General features: G+C 51.1%; 1 protein-coding gene across 2 annotated transcripts in view; it reads left to right on the top strand.

The window, feature by feature from the left end:
* Positions 1–1,722: 1,722 nt before the first annotated feature.
* The window catches only part of Asb2 (ankyrin repeat and SOCS box containing 2), a 35,524-nt gene continuing 12,339 nt past the window's right edge, over positions 1,723–24,907 (top strand). The window contains exons 1-6 of one of the 2 annotated variants that reach the window (XM_051150827.1): positions 1,723–2,043; positions 11,147–11,423; positions 18,654–18,758; positions 20,830–20,996; positions 21,747–21,902; positions 23,469–23,714. In XM_051150827.1, coding sequence (XP_051006784.1) covers positions 11,218–11,423; positions 18,654–18,758; positions 20,830–20,996; positions 21,747–21,902; positions 23,469–23,714 — 880 coding nt within the window. In that variant the 5' untranslated portion in view covers positions 1,723–2,043; positions 11,147–11,217. The remainder of the gene's footprint in view (positions 2,044–11,146; positions 11,424–18,653; positions 18,759–20,829; positions 20,997–21,746; positions 21,903–23,468; positions 23,715–24,907) is intronic. The other variant, XM_051150826.1, reaches the window with a different exon arrangement.

Here is a 24,907-nt window from a genome sequence, read left to right as displayed (position 1 = left end):
CCTGCCTATGTCACAGGAGTGTCTCTACTGTAGGATTTATTTGTTACATATACAGTGTTCTGCTTGCATGTACATCAGAAAAGAGCACCAGATTTCATTATAGATGGTTGTGAGCCACCACGTGGTTGCTGGGAATTGAACTCAGGACCTCTGAAAGAGTAGACAGTGCTCTTAACCACTGAGCCATCTCTTCAGCCCCTGGGCCACAATCTTTAGACTATGGATTTTACCCTCTTCTTTGCTGCTGAGTGAACTCAGAGGAGTCACAGCACCTCTCTGGGTCTCAAGTGGGAAACAAGGGATCTGGACACAGCATCCCAAGAGACCTTCCAGTTGGAGGAATTACAGCACTCTCTAAGACCAGGTTGCTTCTGATCTGTCACAGAATGTGACATGATTGAGGGTCACATCTTACCAAGAACAGGAAAAGAGAATGGAGTTGAATCCTGCTTTTTGTTTGCCTTTTTTGAGACAAGCTTTTTCAGCTAACACCTTTACCTGCTGAGCCATCTTGATGGCCCAACACATTATACATACATATGAAATCATCAAAAGCAAGTAAGCAAACAACAAAAACATTCCAAGCTTGAAGCTGAATTTTTTAAGTAAAGAAAAAAATTAATATATATATGTTTTTTGCATTTTCAAATTTTTATTTAAATAATTTATTCAGATTAGATCTTGATTGTTGTCGAGATACATCTCGATTGTATCTTCCCATTTCCCCCTCCCTCCCTCTTTCATCCTATTCCCCTCCCCTAGCCCTATGACAGAAGGGGTCCTCCTCCCCCACCATATGAACACAGCCTATCAGGTCTCATCTGGGTAGCCTGCTTTGCCTTCCTCTGAGTGCCGCCAGGTCTCTCCACCAAGGGGAAGTGGTCTAATAGGGGACAGCAGAGTTCATGTCAGAGTCAGTCCCCACTCTCCACACAACTATGGAGAATACGCTGTCCATTGGTTAGATCTGAATAGGGGTTTTAGGTTTACTGCATGCATTATCCTTGGTTGGTACAGTAGTTTGTGTATTCCCCCCCCCCCCCGGTCCAGATTCACCAGCCTTGATGGTCTTCTCGTGGGGCTCCTGAACTCTCGGGGCCCATTCTCACAACACGGTAACTACAAGCCATCCCTCTGCCTAGCTTTGGAGGTCTCCAGACCCCTTTCTCCTGCCTCCTATTGCTAGGTGCATGGCCAAGGACTCTGGGAATCCAAAGGGAAAGAGGGAGCAGACTCTTAGGCCCGCTCTTCCAGAAATGGAGATACGCTTTCCCAGACCTGGGGGTGCTAGGTCTTTCTGTGGCTGCCCCTGGCCAGGGGTTGCCTGATGCTATGTGGTCATTGGTCTATGGGTTTGTGCCCTGCCCTGTGTTCCTTGGCTCCACCCCAAAGTATGCAATTCTAGACAGCTGGTGTCTCCAAACGCTAGCTTTGGCCACCTGCTTCATGCCCAACACTGATTATCTCGAGGGTCTTACTCAGAACCCTTGTGCACCCTCCCTCCTTCAGTCCCTCTTCCTGCCTCTCCTTCTGGGCTCTTCTTTCTCCCCTGCTTTTTAGTCTCTTTCCCAATTCTGTGTCTCTTTATGCTCCCTCCCCGACTTGTCTTTCTGCATTTTCCTCCTCTCCAGCTCCCGCCTGGGTAGTTCTAGAAACATACCCATATATGGCCTCCATGTCAAGGATCACAAATGATGACATCACGTGAGGGCCGAAGCTCGAGATGCTCTCTGAAGCGGGAGCCTGTCTCCCGTGCCCCCCGGAGGAGTGGAAGGCGGGCTCACAGCTTCCTCAGGGCAGTCTTCAGAAGGGAAATCTGAGAGTCATAACATCTTATAGTTTGGCTTGACATCCGTGGTCATGCGGTGGGCCCAAAATAAACTCTGTGCTTCAAAGGAGAGCTCTTCAAAGCTGCCTGGCACAACAGCTGGAAGCTCAGGGCCAGCACAGGAGACAAACTCAGGGAGCATGTTCTGAGTTCAGGCAGTCAAGAAAAATCTCTTTGTTGCTCAGACCCCGTGCCCCTGCCGCAGAGGCTCACAGGTAATGCATGCTTTTGACTCGGGTCACAGAGACTTTGAAAAGAATTGCTGGGCGGGCTGGGACCTGTAGCTTCAGGACTCACGGAGACCTGTAGTCAAACTGTGCCCATGCCACTGTCTCCTTGCTCCTTCTCTCCAGCTCTGTACATCCTGGAGACTTTGGGTCTAGTGGCTGGGAACCAGCCCTCTTACATGCGCAGGAGCTAGTCTTCTGGAGGAGTCTGCCTTAGAGAGTCATTCTGATATGTGCTTCCAAACAGATATGTGAAAAGAGTGAGCAGCGATGCTATTGTTTGGTCCATAGGGTCTCTGGTAATGTCTGTGTTAGACCGGCGACTTTTAAAAAATACTTCCAGGCTGAGCAAATGGTATATGCTTTCTTGCAGGAGTATTCAGTGTCTGCTACACTCAGAGGGCTAGGCATGAATAGTAATGTGGGGTTGGTGACAACCCAGGTGGCATGTGTTCTGCTTACCCTTTCTGGAGGTTTAGGGGAGGGTGTGGGGTGAGAAATGTTACCTAGATGTGATTTTTAAAAAATGGGATGTAGAGATGCAAAAATATCTCATGTATACATACATGCATACACACACATGCCATATTTAAGGCGGCAGTGGTATTGAATAGGACAGATGGAATATTATCACAGGGAGCAAGGGGTCTCTGGGTGGCGACAGTGGGAGAGGAGACTTGGGAAAGACAGGGCTGCTGAAGGAAAGACCCCCATGGGGTGGAGGCTGGAGGAAGGAGTAATCACTTACTCCAGGACCAGGTAGAGATGGTGCAAGTTTGAAAAGTGTGAGCAGAGGGGAGACAGATAGGGTTTTATTTCAGGCTACATCGTGCAATGGCAGGGAGATTAGACTGACATGAACAGGAAGGTGACACGGAGGGACAGCAGGGACATGACAGAGCCCTGCTTGGAGCAGGAAAACCCTACTGCAAGGAGCTCAGCCAGGCTGCCAGACTAGCCCTGAGTCACAGCCCGACCTTAGCCACCAGTGGCTGGTAGCCCCACTCTTGTTCAAAAATACAGACGTGCACCCACCAGAAGGAGCCATCTCATAATTTTGGTCCCTTCTGGCACAAGTAGGTAACACCTGGTATGTAGTGGCCACCAGTGTCGGGAGCCTTGAGGCAGCAATTGGGGGTGTCGTCTCCTCCTCTGTGTGGTGGCCTGGAATGATTTTATAATGAAGAGCAACTCAGTCCATGTTAGCCAGTATCCTCCAAAGACTCAATACAGGTCAATGATTTCTCTGACCTCTCTCAAGGCCACCATGAGTGTGAGGTGAGTCTTGATTCTTTTTCAAGATTTGAAAACAGAGGTTATGAGAAGTTTAAGCATCTTGTCTGAGGCTGGGCGGTGATAAGATGCTGAAATCAGCAGCCAAATCTGAGCTTCTGGACCTCGGGGACTCATGTTCACAGCCATAGCTCCCACAGCTCTCAGGCCGTCACTGTAGCAGTTGGCATCTTTGTGAGCCCAGCAGGAATTTCCCTGGCATCTTCATGGCACCATTAGGTACCATGTGTTGTCCATGGACTAGATCTAAGTAAGAGTCCTCCTGCAGGAGACACAGCCTGTCCAGAGGCCTCCTCCTTCTAAGCTGCAGAGTCCCTGGCTGCCCAGCCGGGGAGGCGTGGCCAGCCTTACCCAACCATCACCGACACTTCAGGCTGCTGGCAGATAGATGGCAGAGCTTAGCATTTCTAGAGACAAGGCAGAAACTCGGTCAGGGCCCTGGAATCCTGTGTCCAGCCCTGTGGACTGAGCCATACTGATATGTCTGGATGCAATAGTAGGAGGGTAGAACCTGGGACAGTGGCCAGTGCCTACAAGGCCAGGAAAGGGCCCTTCACCTGGTGTCTGAGACAAAGGTGACCCCCTGGCCTGGAGAGGCAACAACTCTGGGCTAGGGGCATAAGAAGAAACTGGGCTCCCTGGAGGTTGCTTAGCTCCTGTCCACAGGCAATGCCTTAGGCGGCCTTTAGCTCTGTGAGGGACTGGCTCCTTAGAGCACAGTATTAGCCACAAACCCCAGAAGAGTAGTATTTTTCTTCCTGCTTTTCTCCACAGCCCCACTCTCTTCCTCACTGTCTTTATGAGGTAGCTTTCTCAAAGTACCCCAGACCCCAAATAAATTACCAAGATGTCTATTTAGGATTTCAGACAATGAGAGAAAGAGAGAGACAGAGACAGACAGAGAGAGAGAGAGAGAGAGAGAGAGAGACAGACAGACAGACAGACAGACAGAGACACAGAGAGACAGAGACAGAGAGAGACAGAGAGAGACAGAGAGAAACAGAGAGAGACAGAGAGACAGAGAGAGAAGAGAGAGACTGAGAGAGAGAGACAGAAATACAGAGACTCAGATTTGGACTAGTAAAGAGAAGTCAGGGTGCTCCACTCCTGATGAAGCCTCAGTTTCCCCTTTCTGTACAATAATCCTCTAGCCCGGTGATGGAGGGAGGGCAGAATTAGCTTTCACAGGACCAACTCCCATTGAGACCTCTCTGGGCCTCAGTTTCCCTTCCATACAAGGAGAGTAGAGTCCTGTATGGTGGTATTGGCTGCTCTACCCCTGAGCAGATCTTATCACCCCTCCACCCCCAACACTGACTGAGCCTGAGAATCCACAGAGCCTTGACACTCCAAAGTCACAAGCTTGGCTGAGACCACTATCGAGGCTCTGAGACCAGCAGCTAAGGCTGTTGTGCTTAGAAGTCATAAGGCCCACCCCATGTGCTTTTCCTGGAGAGACACCAACACATGTCTACTTGCTCCAGATAGGCCTCTGACAACAGTAGTCCAGCTTGGCCAACCAGTGAGTCATTTACAGAGCATGGATGACGGGTCACTTACAGGAGTGTGGGTGGCCCCAAAGCAGCCACAGCATTAGAGTCTCACTCTAGCATGGACTCCCCCAGAGCTGTGGAGATGGGGTCTTTCTGATGTTAACCCTCCACAGTCTATGCACTCTAGCACCTTCCGCATGCTGTGGCTTTAATACAGTTCTTCATATTGGGGTGAGCCCCCCCAACCATAAAGTTATTTTCATCGCTACTTCGTTTTGCTACCATTATCAGCCATAAATATCTGCGTTTTCCAATAGTCTTTGGGTGACCCCTGTGAAAGAATCATTTGACTACAAATAGGCCAGGACCCACAGGTTATGGGTCTAGTGTTAGCACCTCCTGAGACCAGGAGACCATATGTAGCCTGAGCTGTGTTGCATACAGCTGGGGGAAGGTACAAGGACATTGACTTGATATCTCAGCTCAGGGTTACCTCCTCTTCTATGAGGCTGGGTCTGGAGGATCTCTTGCAAGTCATCTCAGCGCCTTTGATGAAGACAATCAAATGGCTGCTACACTGGGAGGGAGGACAGAAGTCTACAAAAAGACCCTGACACCAGAGGCCCTTTAGTCTGTGGCTTGAGTGAGAAATGCACCCCCCCCCGTCCCTCCCCTCCCTCGCCCCCCCCCCCACCAGGCTTAGGAATTTGAAGACTTGGTTCCTGGTCCATGGCACCATTTGGGGTGGGGCAGAACTATGGGGAGCTGCAGCTGTACTGGCCGAAGTATATCTCTCTGGGGGTGGGCTTTGAGAGTCCGCAGCCCTACTTCCGGTTTGCTCTTGCGTTGAAGACATGAGCTCTTTCTTTCTTTGGTGCCATTCCTGCCTCACGTGGCCATGCTTCCCGGCCACATAACCCTCTGGAACTATAAGCTAAAACAAACTCTTTCTTTCATGTGCTGCTTTGGGGCATAGTGTTTCATCACAGCAACAGAAAGGCAGCTAATATACTTGTCAGAGGCTCACTCTGGGCCGTTGTCAGAGGCCCATCCTGGGCCTTTGACCTGGGCCCCACCTTAGCCAGGGCAGCAACATGGGTGAGAAGGGGGAGGCGAAGAGGTGTTTTTAGGAACCCTTGCCATTGCCCCCAGTATTTAAGGCCGAGGTTCCTGATGAAAAAGGGGCAGGTAGATGTGCCCTTTGCCATTTACATTTTGGCCTTAGTCTCCCCATCTTGACAATGGGAAGGCAGTAGGTAGACGTGGCTGTAGTGTGCTTCCTTGTTGCTGTGATAAAGATACTGAGTGAATGCAACTCGGGTGTTGTGCGGGGGGTCGGGTGGGGAGGACGTGTTTGCCTTACACTTCCACGTTGCAGTCCAATATTGAGGGGAGCCAAGGCAGGAGCTCAATGCAGGAACCCAAAGGCAGGAACTGAAGCGTGAATCATGGAGGAACACTGTTTATTGGCTTGCTCGCCCCTGACTTGCTCAGCTTGTTTCCTTACGCACCCCAGACTCACCTGCCCAGGGATCTCACTGCCCACAGTGGGCTATGACTTCCTTCACCAATTAAATGTCCATATGCCAGTCTGATGGAGGCAACTCCTCAACTGAGAGTTCCTCTTCCCAGGTGTCTCTACTTTGTGTCAAGTTGACAAAACTAACTGACACAGATACTATGGGCAAAGGAGTTTGCTCAGGACAGTGGTTGAGCACAGTTCAGGGTCGGTCCACAAGCACAAGAGTGGTTGTTACTGTTCAAATTTTAGAGCCTGAGGGCCAGGCAAGGAGAGCCGACCTCCACATCTCCCATGAGCCTCTGCTGGAGAGTGAAGAGTTAGGATGATTGATGGAACATTGCAAAGAATAAAACTGCATCTTGGGAGTGGGAGGGGCTAAGAAACAGCCTTCCCCACTTCTTCCTCAGCCAAAGCAGCCTGTTTTCAGCCGAGGTTAAGGGTCTTGGGACATTTGGGAGACCCTGAAGCCTTCACAATAAATAGATGCTATGTATGAGTGAGTGTTAGATACATAGTTGCTCATAGGCTCTGCCGGGATGGGTTTCTGGAACCTGTAGATAGCAAACTCCAAGGGGCTTGAGACCTGCACACAGCCTCTTGTACTCACTGAAACCATCACTGGGTTACCCAAAGCCCCCTACAAAGGTGGTTGCTACACTGTATTGTTCAGGAAACAGTGATAGGAATGTTTATACATGTTCAAGGAATAATGTCCACATGTAGACATGTAGACGATTCTGTGAACATTTTTTTTTTCTGAATAATTTTGAGCTTCATTTGGTTGAATTCACAGATACAGAATCTACAGATTCGGAGAGCAGACTGTACATATAGACATTTATAATATAGTATATATTACATGAAGGGTTACATTATATGATTCAGACGACAAACATGTTTGTAAGTATAAATTTATTATATGCACACATATAATGTACACTTAGAGAAAATCTTTTTTTAAAAAAAATTATATATTATATATACAATGTTCTGCCTGCATGTATGCCTGCAGGCCAGAAGAGGGCACCAGATCTTATTATAGATGGTTGTGAGCCACCATGTGGTTGCTGGGAATTGAACTCAGGACCTCTGGGAGAGCAGCCAGTGCTCTTAAACGCCCAGCCATCTCTCCAGCCCCCTAGAGATAATCTTTTTAAAATGAAAAGTCTTTACTTTTGACCCCAGCCTCTCCTAAAACCTTATAAAACAGCGGGAGAGATCCTGGGGAAGTGACTTAGTAAGTAAGGTGCTTGCCGCACAACCGCAAGAGCTGGAGTTGGCATCCCCAGAACCCATGTGAAAACCAGGCAGGCATGGCGCTGCCTATAATCTCAGCACATAGGAGGCAGAGCCAGGGGCCCCTAGGGCGAGCTAGCTAGCTCTGAGGTCATTGAGAGACTCTGTTTCAATAAATTAAATTGAGACACCTAATGCCACCCTCAGACATACATGCATACACTCAGACACTTTCACCTCACCTGTACATCCCCCAACACACACACACACATGCAAAAAATAAAAAGAAAAGCAGCTGGAGGCTGTCCTTAGTTCCCTGAGTCAGGAGTCTGCTGCGAAGTCAGATGCAGCCTTCTAGTCTCTCCCTCTCTGTCACTTCCTCCTTGGATGTGTCTCATTTTCTCCCCACTGACAGACAGGAAAACAACACCTCTACCACAAGCTCGAGATGTGGTTCAAACAGCAGCAAACATGAGTGTGCACACTGCGGGGAAAGGGGGCCTTCTCTTCGGTTGGCAGTACACCTGTCACAGAGCCGTGGCCTGGCTCAGGAGCACAGCGCAGCAGCCCCCTCTCCCATTGTCCTGTGTAGACAGTCACCTTGTACAGAGTGAAACAAACTGGCAGGAGAAGGGAGGCCAGGAAGGTGGTCCCCCAAAGTCTAGAACAGCTAGAGGGTGGAGGGGCTGGGGAATCTTGCAGGGATGGACACCAGCTCTGCTTCAGGATGGATGAGGGTGGACACGGAGCCCCCAGCTCTGCCCAGATCTTGCCATGACACGCTGCTTAGGCGCTGACAGCCACTCTTTCCTCAGAAAGCGAAGGCTGGCTTGGGGGCTCCTTTCACTTTGGCCCTCCCTCATCTTAAATGGAGAAAAACCAGCAAGAAGGTAAGAAAAACTGCCAGCCAGGGCAGGCCCTGAATGTACAGGGAGCTTTAGTCAATTTCAGATTTTTTTTCCAGACCCTGGCTGTATGCCAGATGATGTCTCCACATTTTCCATAATATCCTGCTTCCTGAAAACACAGCCACAGGCCAAGCTGTTAGTGTATACTTCACAGACAGGATGAGGCCTTCTAGCGAATAAGCTGCAATCCCTGATATGACCAGCAGATGGCAGGGCAAGGCTACAGTAGGTAGCAAGAGGCCCCCAGTCCAGAAACCAGCTGGCTTTTCAAGGACTTAAACCTTACTCTGATTCTATTGCTTACTCTCCGTACCTGACCTTTGGTTAGGTCCTGGTCTTTTGACAGGAGTGTGAGGCTATTTTATGAACGCTATAGGCTGCTAAGTCCATTGCAAGCAACCCCAATAGCAAGCCCTGTAGAGGGCAAGAGAGACACGACCTCTACATTCATCTCTATGATGAACACAACACATTTCCCCTGACACCTGAATCAGGGGTCCTTGGCCGGAGAGGCTGGGTGCAAAAAAATGGCTGCCTTTCAGCCATGCCCACTCTGCCATGTTTCTTCATAGGACACCCATGGTGTGATCTCTCCCTGTGGCCCTCAACACCACAGGAGGCCCCAGGACTAGTGGGAGAGAAGGCTCACCTTTCAGTGCTGTTCTAATCCATATCACAGGCCCCAGTGGCCCCATATTCTTTGCGGTGACCCACCCCCGCCACACTTACATTTTTCACCACTTTCATTGGAGCCGTGTGAAGTAAGGGGAAGTTGGGTTGCTTTAGATTTGAATCCGAACCCCTCGGCATTAATGAAGTGAATGCCCCTTGGTGTTCTGGCTGTGGGCCATTTGGATGTCCTTACTGAGAAGTGCTGGGCTGGTCTCCTGGGTTCCGGTTAGCCAGAGCCACAAGAATGCCACATAGCAAAGCAGTCCTTAGACTAAGCACTGGTAGCCAAGGTCCATACTGAGGTGCAGGCTGGGGCTGGAGGCTATGGCATGGAGACTCCTAATCACTTGAGGGTAGCTCAGGGTGGGAGTGGGTGTTGACTTTCTATTGCCTGCGGCGGCGGGGGGGGGGGTGTCTCATTGACTTGACAGGGATCCCTCCTACAGGGTGCTTGTCTACCCTCAGGAGCCTGATGCATCCTTTCTGGGGGCTCAGGCTACAAGGAAGTAGGTCTTGTGGGAAATTCCTCTTTTCCCTGGGCATTATAGAAGAGATCGCTCATGTGCCCAGTGTGTTGTGCCTACCAGCTTTGCTTTGGCAGAGCAAGGGCTTTGGCCCAATATCCGAGGGAAAGGAAAGGATTTCTGCCTCTAGAGGAAAGGGCACATGTTTTCCCAAATAGAATGCTGGCACTTGGTGGGGAGGATTTTAAAAAGACCGCATGTACCTTGAATGCACAGCCAAGGCTGGGAACCACTGACCTGCGGTCACACTACTGCAAGTCGGTAAATATGGCAGGTTGGGCTGATTTGATTCCATTTGCTGAAGGGCTTCCCTCAGCCTGCTCCGTTCTCTCTGGAGCAGCTGTATCTTTTAGAGGAGTCCCTGTAATGAAACTGTTGTAATGGCTGGCTTTAACCTGACCGTGCAATCCCGAGCATGAGCCGATGTCTGACTCATCCGCAGCATTCTCAGCCCTCCCACAGCGAAGAGCAGTCTTGATGTGCCAGTGTGGAACACAGCTGCGACTGGATGGGAGGAATGCACACAGCACAGTGTGGGCCCATGAGGAGGCAGGATCCAGGATGTCAAGATCTTTGTGTCCCCGGAAGTGTGCCTGAGCCAGAGCAGTTGCACACACACACACAAAAATAATAATAATAATAATAATCTCAGCTAACGTATGCAGGCAGAAGTGTATTGGTAGATAGGCTTCCGGGAACGAAAACGGTGAGTGGGTAGATGTCTGCATCGATGGGTTTAAAAGGGAACGGGTAGGAGGGTGGGGGGGGGGGCATGTGGCCGAGGGAGTGAATAGACAGAGGGATGGATGATGGACAGATGAAGGACGGTTGGATGGGTGGTTGGAGGGTGAATGATTGCGGAAGAAAGAGTTGAGAGGGTGGTAGTCGAGGGCACATATGGCTCAGTGGGTAGGGTGATGGATGGGTGGGTACAATAGCTGGATGTTTGGGCATGTGGAGGAGTAGGAGGATGGATGGGAGGATGGGTGAGTGTAGCTGTAGGTGGACTGACAGATGCACAAGCAGCTGATGGTCTGAAGGATAGGTGGACTGGTGAATAGATGAGTGAGTGGATGGTTGTGTACATGGCTGGATGTTTAGACTGATCTCCTGGCCAAATGAATGAATTAAAAACAAGAAACAAAAACAAGAGTGAGGTGGAGAGATGGTTCAGTGGTTAGGAGCACTTGCTATTCATGCAGAGGGGCCCAGTTTGGTTCTTAGTGTGAATGTCAAGTGATGTACAACCACCTGCAATTCTACCTGCAGGAGATCTGACAGCTTCTTCTGGTGTCTGTGTGCATCCACACTCAGGTTTACATACTAACACGCAGGTGCACACATACATGTTTAAAAATGTGCAGTTGCACAGCCTTCTCTGTGAGTAAATATAGCTGCCTTGTGGAACACTCAGTGACCGGGGTGGTTTTGGCTTCCTCACAGGGACTTGTCACCTGCTGAGTGCTTGTGACTGCTGAGTCTCTCTTCTGGAAGCTGGAGAAGAGGTGGCCGAGATGGCGACCGAGATCACCACTCGGGGCAGCCAGCGTGCCATTGGGCAAGAGGAGTACAGCCTGTACAGCAGCCTGAGCGAGGAGGAGCTGCTCCAGATGGCTATCGAGCAGAGCCTGGCAGACAAGACTCGGGGCCCCAGCCCTGCTGAGGCCGCTGTGTCCTCTCAGACCAACCATCAGCCAGACCGCCTCCACCCATGGACCAGGTGAGTGAGGTGAGGCTAATGAAACGAAAGCAGACCTCTGAGCATTGCCCCAAGCTTCAGGTGCCCTGTGCAGGGTCTCCATCCCGGCCTCTGATCCCTTCATGGCCTGCACTTGTCATCTAAAGTCTTTGGTGTCACAGTGGAGTGGGATCCAAGACGTCTGTGGCCCAAATCTCTCACATAAAATACTGTGTTTGCGTGTAACTTATGTACACCCAACTAACTGTCACAGTATATCATTTGGGAAAACAATGGCAAGAAAAACAGTCTATGCAGCTCAGTACAGACAGGTTTTTCAAATATTTTTTTTATCTGAAGTAAGTAAATTCTATGAGTATGGAACTGACAGTCTCTCAGGGCTGAGTCCACGTGCTTCCATTTTTAAAAATATTTATTTATTTATTTATTTATTTTTGGTTTTTTGAGACAGGGGTTCTCTGTGTAGCCTTGGCTGTCCTGGACTGATTTTGTAGGCCAGGCTGGCCTCGAACTCACAGAGATCCACCTGCCTCTGCCTCCTGAGTGCTGGGATTAAAGGTGTGTGCCACCACGCCTGGCTACGTGCTTCCATTTTTTAAAACTCTCTTAAGGACCCCCTAAGCGGTTCTCTGAGTATAGGAAACCGAAGCCTAAGGCTGACCAACCGGCCCCAGGGTCATCAGGGTAGGAACTTAGAATTGACTAGCTCCGAATCCCAGGCCTGGCCTGGCCTGGCTGACTTATGCTTGAGTGCAGGGGACTGTGGTTTGGTGGGCTAGTACTTCCAGCTCTGCCTGGGCAGTATCTACGGGAAACATCTTCAAGGTGTAAAGCACCTGCCTGGCATCCTCATCCTGCCCTGTCTCCCTGCCTCTCTCTCTCTCTAGTATCTCATAGTCCTAGCTGTTGGGCTCTCTAATGTGACCTGCAGCCATGTGAAAAGCCACAGACACAGTTCACGGTGCCACTTAAATAGTAGTAGAAACAAGTGAAATTTCACACGCTTTTTTTTTTTTTTTTTTTTTTTTTTGGTGACAAGGCTGAAATACATAGCTGAAGCTCATCTGGAACTCACTTGTGTAGCCCAGGCTAGCCTCAAACTCTCAATGCTTTGGCCTCCCCATTGCTGAGAAACCAGGCGTGCACAACCACGACTCATAAATTATATATATTTTTTCTTTCTAAATATCATCATTCTGCTAATCACCAATATAAAAGTTATACCTGAAGGTCCCGTGAGATGGTCCAGTGAGTAAAGATGCTCGCTTCCAAGCCTGGTACCTATGTGGTAAAAGGAAAGAACCAACAGGCTGTCCTCTAGCCTCCACATGGTTACCGAGGCACACAAGTGCACACACACACACACACACACACACACACACACACACACCAAGTATTCAATAGCTCTTGTCAAGCTTTTAAATTCATGTGTATTTCACGTTCACAGCAGCCACATTCCAAGTGCTTATTAGCTATGTGTGGCCAGCGGCTGACAGATTGGGCAGTATTGACCTAGGGGACACCTTCATTGCAGGGACAGCCAGAAAGGTCATTGGCATTTGCTCTTCAAGTGCTTTTAAGTAAGAAACACATAAATTGTGAAGATGCTTTTGCAGTCCCACCCTCGCCCGGCTAGGGTTGTGTGTATGTTGGAGGTAGGGTACAGGGGTGGGGGGGGACAATAATTGCTGTAACAGGTGGTATCTATGTGACTGTGGGCCATGGGTCACAAATCTCAGTGTCCTCAGCAGCCAATGACCCCTAGGTGACCTTGACCTTGGGAAAGTCCCTCACTCCCTCAGAAGTTTTGCTTCCTTGTCCAACAACTTCAATGTCCAGAGTTTGCTAATGTGAGCCCTAGCTGCCCTGACTCCTAAGTGGGTGGTGAGCCATCTCAGCTCCATCCCAGGGTGACAACCATCAACATTTGCATCAAGTCAGTGCTCCTTGTTGATGTTGCTTCACCTGGGCCAAGGCCAGGGAGCCCTGTTCTGAGGAGGCCCCTCCACAGGGACATCAGGCAGGCTCCTTAGGCACCGGGGAGGAGGACAAGGCTTTCAGGGTCTTAAGCAGGTCCAAACCACATCCCACTGAGGCCTCAGAAACTCTGCGCAGAGACCTAGCTCATCCGGTTCCTGTTTTTGGCTGGTTCTGCTGAAGTCAAACGCAGGTTCCTCTTTCTCAGGAGAGGACCAGATAGAGAGAGAGATGGGGCGGCCACAAGAGCCACACATTGCTGAGTGCCTGCAGCCTCCCTCACAGCTCAGGACCCCTCCTTGGGGGGGGGGGATCCTTAGAACTGAGAGTGTTGAGTTGCCCCTCCTCTGTGAGATAAGGAAGTAGAAACACACCGGGACAATGACATTTGTCTAACCTCATGGGTTCCACCTGAAGTGAAACTGCTTGTCCAGGGTGAGGCAAGCCTTCATCTCCATCTGTCCCAGGAGGGCACCTTGACTAGCCCCATGGTGCAGGCTCCCACTAGCATGCTCGCACACACACACACACACACACACACACACACACACACACACACAGCACTCCACACATACACATATCATACATACCACAGAAAGAGAGGGGGGAGGGGGAGAAGAAGGGGGAGGGGGAGAGGGGGATGGAGCAAGAGCTGTGTGGTGTCTCTGTGCCCCTTTTAACAACTGGCAAATCAGGTGCACAGTGGGGCCAGGCAGTGTGTAGGATCTGCTGATTCTGCAGAGCAAGGCTTCTTTGGGTCTCTTGCTGCCTCCCACCCCCGCCCCAAGGCAGGCTTCAGCCTCATTACATCACCCTCCCACCCGCAGAGGTCTAGGGTCCCTACAGACTCACGACCTGAACCAGATGTTAGAGAGAGAGAGAGAGTACAGGACATAAGATCCCCGCTACCTCTTTATCTTTGGATATTACAATATCTACCAAATAGACCCAGGACACCATACAGGCTCCAGGGAGCTCCTTTTCATCACCTGGCTCTTGGGTCACCTATCCCTTTCTCAGTGAGCCCTAAGCACTGCCAGGTGAGGCAGGTTGAATGCACTTACTCTCTGTCTAAGAGGCTTCTGCATGGATGACTCTGCTGTTACCTCTAAGCCTTATTTGCCTGCTTCTGCCAGCAACCTGTGAAATTTATAGGGTGAGGGTGATGTCTCCAATCCCTGATCTGCTCACTGAAGCCCGACCATACCCAAATGGCCACTTATAAACAAATGAATGGGCGAGAAAAAAGAACAAGAGGCCATGGGAAGAGGTGGGTTTGGAGGGCCAAGTGTTTTCTGTGTCATTTACAGCATGTGCAACGATCTCGTCAGCTTAGATGTCCCTGTCTCAGTGAGCCCTGCCCTAACTACTCCTTCTGTCCCTTCCCGTCCCTTCAGCAGTGGCTGGCTGAAGCTTGCTCATCCTGCAGTATACTGTTTTTGTTTGTTTGTTTGTTTTTGTTTTTACTTTTGGTTTGAGGGATGGAACCCAGGCCTTTGCTAGGCACGGGCTCTGTTGCACAGCCCAGCTTCCCGCCTCCCATGCAGTCTACTTGCAAAAGGCAAACACGATGAGGCAGGTTAAAGCCTTCCCCACACTCTGTAGCTTAAATTCACTTCCCCCTGCTCCCTAGGTGAGGGGTCCCCAGGGCCCCAATTTCATGACTGACTTACCTTCACAGGTCAGCTTCTGTGTCAGGCTGCGTCTGAGTCTGGGGAACAGGAGGCATTGTTCACTTGTGTTGTTAATGTAGGTACCTAATGAATATTTTTTAGGCAAATAAACAATTCAAAACCAAACCATAGGAGGACCATACCCCCCAAATAAAACATAAATAAGGTCTCTCTTTAGAGCCATCTCCCCACAACCAGGTGAAGGGTCAAAGTTGAATGGTCATGAAAGTCATTTGCCAAGCCTGGCTCCTGAGAGCTCCCAAGAGACATACCTTGCTTCCTATCCAGTGGGGAGATGGGGCCCCTGTACCCCATGAAGTAGGCAGCCTGAGGTTTCTATGGATGGACCAGCAAAGGGCAACTAGAGCTGGTCTTCAAAGCCTTCAAGTGCCTGCTTTTACTGAAGGCTGCGCTTTTCAGCAGACCAAGGAGGGAAACAAAACTGGACTTGCTTGGGATGGGGTACATGGATGCATGTGGTTCCAGTCAAGACACAGCCTGTGCTGGGTCCAGCCTGGCACCTGGTCATGCCCGCCCTAAGCTGGCAGCCTGAAGAGGCTGAATGCTACAGGTGCACAGGAATTCAGCGGGGCAGGCGCAGTAGTGATGCATGCTGTTTCAGGGAGTGGGGGAGGTGCAGAAAAGCCCTACCTGGACCTCTTTAAGGGTCATAACCTGTAGCCACATCCCACGGAAGCATACTTCTCTCAACCCAGATGACTCAGCCCAGCGGTCGGCTCTGGCTGGAAATTCCCCTGTCGCAGCCGGCAGAGGGGAAGTGGGGCCTTCTACTTTGCTTTGAAAGCACAAAAGTCTCTCAGCTTCCCATCCAGTCTGAGACTCAGAGCTTGGGCCCTGTAGGCAGCCGCACAACTGACCCCCCCCCCCAGACCAAGGTCACGCACCCCAATTTCAGTGCTCCTAGAACGAGTTCCCCTGCTTTGATCTCAACCCCTCCCTGCAGCTCTGTGGGCGGGTGGCCTTGTCACACACCTGTGGCCTCTGAGCATTTAAGGATGCAGGAAATTGAGTGACTTAGTGATCTACAATCCCAGTCCTTGACACCAGGCTTGGTACAAAGCCAGGCTGGCACACTGCAGAACCCATCATGTCTGCCTGAATGGCAGTGGCACACCCCTGCTGTCTTGGAAGGTGGCAGGAGGGTGCTTGGAAGGGCTCTGAGAAATTTGTCTTGCGCAGTGGTGACCTGTGACTCACACCATGGTGTCATTATGTCACATCAGCCTCAGCTCCTCACCTCAGTCACCCCCATTGCTGTTATCACCTCACAGGGACCGGTCCTTATTTTAGGTGAATGTGGCAATTTTTACTAGTGTGTATCATCTTGCTAAGACATTTGAATGGTAGCCAAAGACTAGAGGCTACGTGGACCCAGGAATCCCAGGACTTCAAGGAGAGCCCAGACCTGCTGACTACAGAGATAGCCTGGCCGAAGCGGCTTTCCTAGGGCCAAGAGGAGAGAGGAGAGCATGGGCCCTGTGCAAACAGGCCAGGTGAGATGGGCGGTGCACGTCCTTATTCAGGGTGGAAGCTTCTGGATCTGTGTCGCACTGAGCTTCTTCAGGCACGTAGGCAGTGATGCAGCCCCAGTTTGGTCCTGACCTCACTTTGCAAGTAAAGAAATAGAGGCATGGGGCTGGAGAAATGGCTCAGTGGTTAAGAGTACCGCCTGCTCTTCCAGAGGTCCTGAGTTCAATTCCCAGCAACCACATGGTGGCTCACAACCATCTATAATGTAATCTGATACCCTCTTCTGCAGATAAAGCACTCATATTCAATAAATAAAATAAAGAAATCTTAAAAAAAAAAAAAAAAGAAATAGAGGCACAAGTTGGGGAAGAGTCTGTACACACATTCAAAGGCACAAAAGCACAAAAGTAGCCAGCGGCCCATTCGTTGCTGCAGGTCCCGGGTGCAGCAGAATATCATGGTGGTGGAAGCACCTGGCTTAGGAGGTTGCTTGCCCCTCAGTAGCCAGGAAGCAATGAATGAGAGAGAAAGGGGCCAAGAACCCATTCCTGTCGCCTGGGTCCCATTTTACCACCTCCTCTACAATCCTATGGGTCCATATTTCATTTCTGTTGCTATGATTAAAAATACTCTGTCAAAAGCAAGTTAGGGGAAAAGGGCTCAGTCCAGCTCAAAAATCCCAGGTTCGATCCCATCTCTGTGGGAAAGTCATAGCTCAGGGGCCTGAAACATCTGGTCACATCATAGTGGCAGATGACGGAGGAAAGAAACAGATGCATGTGCGTGCTTGCCTGTGCTTGGTTTCGCTACCCTTATATACAGTTCAGGACCCCCTGCCTAGGAAACGGCGCCACCCACAATGGGCTTGGTCTTCACATAGCAATTTGACTTTATTAAGACAACTCCCACAGACATGCTCAGGGGCCAACCCAGTTTAGACAACCTCTCGTTGAGATTCCCTTCCCAGCTGATCGCAGTCTGTGTCAAGTTGGCAATTAAAGCTACCCACCACACCATCGAATTTTAAACCAATCAGTAGATCAAAATCCCACAGTGTCTGAGCTGGGCAGGTGATTGCAGTCACACCCTGCCAACACTAGGGATCTAAACTGACTTCTGTTGTAGCAGCAACACTTTTTTTTTTTTTTTTAGCAGTTTAATGGGTACATTACAGAGTCTTCCATTTTGTGTGGAATTAGCTGCTCCCCTTCAAACGCTGTAATTAACATTACTTAAGATAAAACTTGAATAAAATACTGAAAAAAAAAATCCAAGGATGATAACAGAATCCTTTTGACCCAATCACTTCTCCAAGCCACACCACTGATCACCACTGTGTTGGGGACAAACCTTCAACACGTGAACCTCTAAGGGACACTGTTCTCTAGAACAAAACAGCTGAGCATTTCATTCTGGCTCTTGAGCCAGGGGCTGCTCTCTTCCCACTACACGGGTAGGAAAAGTAAGACAGAGAAAATGAGATTGTTCACAGGTCAGACAAGAAGCATCTCTGAGTTTGAAACCCAGTCTAACCTTCTATACACACCCAGTTACTGTACCTTTTAGACTGCTGGGTCCCAAGAGGACTATGGTGTGCACAGTCCTCTCATGAGAAGCCAGCAAGGTGAGGTGCAGGGCCCATGTGTCTTAGCTTCTCAGACTGGCTCCCCCGCTCTCTTGCTGGTCCAGCAATCTCTTGCCCAGCCCTGCTGAGACCCTCACGGCCTTTCATCCTGACGCCTGCCACCGACCACTTCTCACATCCTCCCTGGTGAAGAATGTCACCTTGCTTCATATCTGCGCCCTTGTGGTTGGCTGGGGAGGGGGGCGGTGTGGGGGGCGGGGGCGAGGTTAACCTCATTGTTGTCTTATATGGTCATTTAAATCTCCAAGGGCTTCCTCCAAGGGCCAAAAATAATCCAGAGACACAGCAGCTGTGTCCAGCACACAGAGAGGACCCAGCCATCTGCTTTGGTTCAGAGCCCTGTGTCTGTCTGTCACTTAGACTCTCTCCCGGCTCGCCCTCTATCCTCCTTCCGGCCTCCAGCATGACCCGCTTCTCCTATGCTGAGTACTTTTCTCTCTTTCACTCTGGCTCTGTACCCTCCAGGTCCTCCTCGCCTCCCGAGAGCCAACCGGCCCACGCACCCCTAGGCCTGTTCCAGGGGGTCATGCAGAAGTATAGCAGCAACCTGTTCAAGACCTCCCAGATGGCGTAAGTGACACCCCCCCACCCCGCTCCCGCGTCCCCAAACCTGGCCCCAAGACCATCAAGCTCACACCTCCAACTGGGGCAGCAGGGAGAGGGGCAGATCTGTAGTGCTAGATCCTCTTCTAGCTGTGCCCCATATATTCCAGTGCTCCCACTGAGCTGGGCACAGGGGCCACAGACCGGTGCCTGCCGGGAGTGGCATTCAGGCTGTGCGTGGGACTCACCCCTCAGATATCCCCAGAGATGTGAGCGGCTGCTGGAGGACTCTGGGGCCTCCAGCAAGAGGCAGAGGCTCAAAGGACTAGGGGGAGTGAGCTGAGGGGTTGGCTTTCACTTCTATTTATCCCTGTCTTGTGTCTCCCCACGCCGCCACCTCCAGGGATAAATCCCCACCCACAATGCTTCATTTCTGTGCCAGGTGCCAATGCTCAGAGCTAATCGGAGCCAAAGGAGAGGGTTTGGCCTGGAGCGCTGAGCTCATGGTGTATTTGGGAGCTGCTACCTTCCTCCTTACTCTGTACTCCAGAGTGGCCCTAGAAGCAGTTAAAAGCAAAAAAAGGGGTAGCCTTTGCTGGTACCCCAATTTCTGTGTGGCAGAGAGGAGGTAGCAAATGCAAAGTTTTTATTTCCAGATTCTCCAAGCCTGGCAGTTTTGGGGCTTTGGGGTTGACAAAACAGGAATCCCAGTTCTAATCTCAGTACAGCTGCTCACCCCTGCACATCCACCCTAATCTCAGTACAGCTGCTCACCCCTGCACATCCACCCTAATCTCAGTACAGCTGCTCACCCCTGCATGTCCACCCTAGGAGGGCCTACCCCACAAGTCTCCCTTTTCTGCAAGGCAGGGTTGGGGGACGACAAAGTCTTTCTTCCAAAGCCATGTCCAGCTTGCTACTACTCGTTGGTGGTTTAACATGCCTGGCAGCCTCTCCCTCTTTGGGGCGGGGACTTTGCCTGAGCTCATGGGGAACCTGTCAGTGTGTGACATGAGAGTCCCAGGGCCTGTGAACTGTAGCTGGAGAGACCCACACTGGCTGCTGGGTCCTGACAGCAAGTATTATATTGTGGGGACCTCCCCTCAACAAGGCCACAGGACCAGCCAGCTCATGCCTGTCCACTTCAGCAGTGGCCACATACCCCCCATGGGGGCCCTCCCTGAGACAGACGGGGGTTGGTCCCGTTGCTCCTGGGTGGAAGGTAAGCAGGTGGCTGTGATGGTGTTGATGGACGTTCAGGATCTAGCTGGTCAGTCCCTTGTCCTTGCTGGGTCTCTGGCTTCTCCTGTATCGGCTATTAATAACCCAGAGCTTGCAAGGCAGGAGGAAGTGTCGCATGATGGAGGAAGCAGCTGGGAGGGGTTGGAGGCTGGTCCCAGAGACCCTCCTGAGCCCATCCTAGCTCCTAAATTCAGCATCCTGGACACTCATGGTCCCTACTGACTCAGTATAGAGGGACAGAGGGAAAGAGGTCATAGTGAACAGACAAATGAGTGAGTGAATGGGTAAATAAACAAATTGCTTTCAATGAGCCAAACAAAGATACCTCTCACTGTAGCCTTGAGACCTTTTGACATTTAGAAGTCTTAAACTGTGAAGGCTTCTAATTTATTAATCCTTCAAATATTGTCATTTTTCAGCAGCTGGGAGTGGGGATAATGGATTCGATGGGGAGATGAGAAGGCTGGGGTGACGGTGTAGGGAGGGGCCTTGGCAGGTCCATGCCTCTGGGAGCTCTTGCAATGATCCATCCCCGTCGGTAGCTGTGCTTGGTATGAAGTAGAGGGCCATCTTTGGGAAAGGCCCCTAGTTGTTGCCAATGCCTGAGTCTCTTCGGTAGAAACAGCTTGGGTGTGACATTAGCTTCAGCCACAGAAAGCCACCACAGGGCTGCAGAGTTCCCACCCCAATTCTCCTGCATCCGCTGAGCTGAAGGGTACAGGCGTTGGTCCTAGAACAAGCTGAATACCCAAGAAGGGAGCACCCCAGAGTAGGCGCTGGCCCCCCCACCCACCGCCCTCATCAGACCACCTGGCCCTGCCTACAGCTGACGACTTGCTGCCTCTTGCTCTCACAGGGCTATGGACCCCGTCCTAAAGGCCATCAAGGAAGGAGATGAGGAAGCCTTGAAGGTCATGATCCAGGATGGAAAGAATCTTGCCGAGCCCAACAAGGAGGGCTGGCTGCCGCTGCATGAGGCTGCCTACTACGGCCAGGTGGGCTGTCTGAAAGTTCTGCAGCAAGGTGAGGGCCATCTCTGAAGGGCCAGCATGGGCACAGGGCTCTCCCTGTGTGTGTGTGTCAAGGGGGGGGGCATGTAATGTTCTCCACAAACTCAGTTAACAATCACTGTGTTGCACTGGGGTTGGGGGTTCAGGGAGTGGGCAGGTTTCTCCCTGGCCCTGGCCCTGTGGCTCTCTCTCCTCACCTTTCAGACAGGATAAACCTAATTCCTAAAAAAGGGAGAGAGGGAAGAACTGAGTTCTGGGACAGCCACTGATAGCTTATTCCAGAATGTTCCAGGGGGCTAACTTGATGTGGAAGGAACCACAACTGTGCCTGTGCATTGCCAAGGCTGGGCCCACCGACTTTGAAACCTTGGGCCAATTCTGCCTCAGCTCGAAATTCCATCTTTCTGGAGTCCAGATTAGACTTAATGATACCAACAGATAGGTATTGCCTTGGCCTCAGAACTGTCCCAACTGCTACCAACCACACCCACAGAAAAACATTACACGAGATATGGCCATTCTAACAGGGTCTAAAAGGGCAAAGGAAAAATAGACACTTCAGATCTAGAAGGTCAATCTGACAAGGCTTTCCAGAGGAGGTGGCATCAGGCTGCATTCCTACAGCCAGGAAGCCAAGCAGACCCGTGGGGAGCAAGATGAGGAAACAGTTCCACGCCCATCCTCAGAACTGTGAGGAAGTCAGAACACTTGTGTTGGGAGAGTGGATACCTTCCTTCTTCACAGATTTTTCTCGTCTCCTCAGCCTACCCAGGGACCATTGATCAGCGCACCCTGCAGGAAGAGACAGCATTATATCTGGCCACATGCAGGGAACACCTGGACTGCCTCCTGTCGCTGCTCCAGGCGGGAGCAGAGCCTGACATCTCTAACAAATCCAGGGAGACTCCGCTTTACAAAGGTAAGTCCGGAGGCTGGGCTTCTGGTGGATCAGGAAGCCCCGCCCAGAAGCAAGGTGGGCAGCTTGCAGCTTGCTCCCATGAATGCACAGCTCGGAGAGGCCCACTTTGCAGTACTCCTCCAAGATGCAAGGTGCATGCTAATTAGGTCTTGCATTTACACGTGGGGTCACCCAGCATTTCCCATGTGTCCTCCCCCAGCTCAGCCCGCTGAGGGACACTGAAGCCTTCAGATGCAAGTGATGTGGCATACGTCTGTGGGCTACACCAAGCATGGGCACCCATTCAGACCGCAGGCATGCAGGCCTTGGCAAGGGGCTGGGTGGGAAGGTGGAGAAGGGTGCCTCGTGGATGCTCGAGCTGAACCCCAGCAGCAAGGAGTTTACCAGCTGGCTAAACTTCTGGAACAGCATGGGCACAAGCCAGAGGGTAGGAGAGCGAGTGCACATCTCTACTAAGTTTGTGTGAGTAAAAGCCTCCTGGCTGGCTCAGTACTAGTCCAGAGGTATGCAGTGTCTGCATTAGACAGGCCCAGCGTCATCGAACAGATAATCCATCACTAAAGCTGTCACCTATTGAGTACCTGTGTGCTGAGCAAGGCATGTTCCTTAAGCCCTTGTATTCGTCTCCACACCCAGGAAGCATTGCTAGTATCCTGCACCTCCCACCCACCCCACCCCCACCCTGTTTTACATGTAAGAACCGAAGGCACCCAGGTGGCTTGGCATTCTGTAGGAAGTGAGGAGAACAGAAGAGCAGGCACCTGAACCCAGCATGCAAGTGTCTTCTATGGGGCCCTTAGCTGTTACCTGGGATCTCAGCTGCCCCAACGAGAGCCGTAGGAAACATTTGTAGTATCAGACAGTGGCTTGGCCTTGGTTCTGCCATGTACTTAAGCCCCAGGCTTCCCTCTCCTGTGCTGTGGCCTCCTATGGGCCCCGCCCCCAGCCTCTTCCAGGAAGGCTTTGCTGAGTGGTTTACAGAGAGAGCAGCAGGGCTTAGGTGCTGGAGAGTGGAACCCCTTGAAACACCAGAGGCTGCTGCGCCCCTGCGTGCTGTCCCCTCCCCAGGGAGGCTTCAAGAGCCATTAGTTGGTTCACATTCCTTGGTGACTCCAACACCCTCTACAGCTCCCTAGTGAGAACGATGGGCCGGGGCCAAGGGCGCACTCAGGCTCTTTTGACAGAGGAAGCTGAAGGGGAGGTTTGAGGAGGATGAGAAAGATGGTGGTACTCAGAAGACAAACCAGACTCAAACAAGCACCCGTTTGTTGTTTAGATTCTTTCAGCCTTAGTGTCCGATGTAACATTGAAAAGGATGATGAGTTAGGGATGCTCTCGAACATTCTAGAGGACAGAGTCTCTGGACATGACTCCCTGGGTTTGAATCCCAGTCTTGACACTTACTCTCTGTGTGACCCTGGGTAAGCCACCTACCCACTCTGTTTCACCCTCCTCATTTACAGCAGGTACTGATATTGCGTTCTTTAAGCTTTAAGGATTAAAGTAGGCAGTTGTCCAGCCTTTTGGGGCCATGCTGACTGACTGTCTTACTTCTCCCTGGCCCAGCCTGTGAGCGCAAGAATGCTGAGGCGGTGAGGATATTGGTGAGCTACAACGCAGACGCCAACCACCGCTGCAACCGGGGCTGGACGGCGCTGCATGAGTCTGTCTCACGCAATGACCTGGAGGTCATGGAGATCCTAGTGAGCGGTGGGGCCAAGGTGGAGGCCAAGAATGCCTACAGCATCACCCCCTTGTTTGTAGCTGCCCAGAGCGGGCAGCTGGAGGCCCTGAGATTCCTGGCCAAGCATGGTGAGTGGTCACACATGGAGCAGCTGTCAAGGGCCTTAGACGTCAGCTGGGAAGGAGAGCTGTGCTGGAGTCATCTTGTGGGCGTTCTCTGATCTAGGGCTCATTTTGAGGCCAAGTTTAGGCTCAGCAGAGCTGCAGTGAGGTGCTGCTGCATGCTTCTTGTCTCACACAAGCCTCTTAGCATCTTTGATTCAGCTCAACATCCTCCTTTCACAAAAGAGGAATCTGAGGCTGGAAAGAGGAAGTAACTTATCTCCAGAGCAAAGTTGTAGAGCTCTCTAGATCATTGGACTCTTGATGCCCCAAACCACTATTCTTTCTGTCACGTCATGCTGTTAGGGTTAGAGGAAGATCACGTCCTTGTTTTGCAGGTGATAAAACCAAGGATCAGGGTGGGAGAGTGATTTGTCCAAGATCACACAGTAAGTTAGTGACAGACACAGGATTTGGACCCAGGTCTTTGCTCTATTTTCCCATGAAGAATCCTAACAGAATTTAAGAGAAACTAAGAAAGCACTGTTTGCACCGCGATGTTCCAGCAACAAAGACCTCAAGAACATGGCTAAAAAGCTTTGTATTTTGACAACACCCACCAAGCTCCCAGATGGTTTCTCTTCCCTCTCAGTGGAAGAAAGGTCCCTCTTGAACACTGGCGAGACTGAGGCCATGCACAGACCTTGGGGCTGTGCCGCAACAAATCAGTGAGAACCTACTGTGTGTCAGGCCTCCTGTTAAGCATGGGCCTATGATGGATTGGTAGAGTGTGATCTACGCACTAACCTAAACCCACTTGTATACATGAGGGGATCGAGACTCAGGTTAATTATTGCTCACTGTGAGAGCCTGGATCCCTACCTGTGTCTGCATCTCGGCCTAGGAGAAAGACCCTGGGCCTGGCTTGGATAGGTAGGCCACATTTGTAGTGTGTGACAGAACAGACTGAGGCTCATAGCCAGGGATAACTCTGTAGTGAACACTCTGAGAACACAGGGGCCAAGGTGGAGTTCTGGATCTTGGGCCAACAGGCCCAACAGGGGCACAGTGGGTGAGGGGAACTCCCCTCTCTGGGCAGCTGTCCTGTCCCCTGCTGACACTGAGTCAGGGACTGCTCCCTTCATGGGGGGTGCTAAAGCCGGTTCCTATGCAAATATTTTCCTGTGTGAGCAGGCTGCTTTGCTGGAAAGCCTAGGCCT

Source organism: Acomys russatus, chromosome 1, assembly GCF_903995435.1.
Source record: "Acomys russatus chromosome 1, mAcoRus1.1, whole genome shotgun sequence".
NCBI lineage: Eukaryota > Metazoa > Chordata > Mammalia > Rodentia > Muridae > Acomys > Acomys russatus.
The sequence above is the reverse complement of the archived record's forward strand: the minus strand, read 5'-3'. Positions and strand labels throughout refer to the sequence as shown.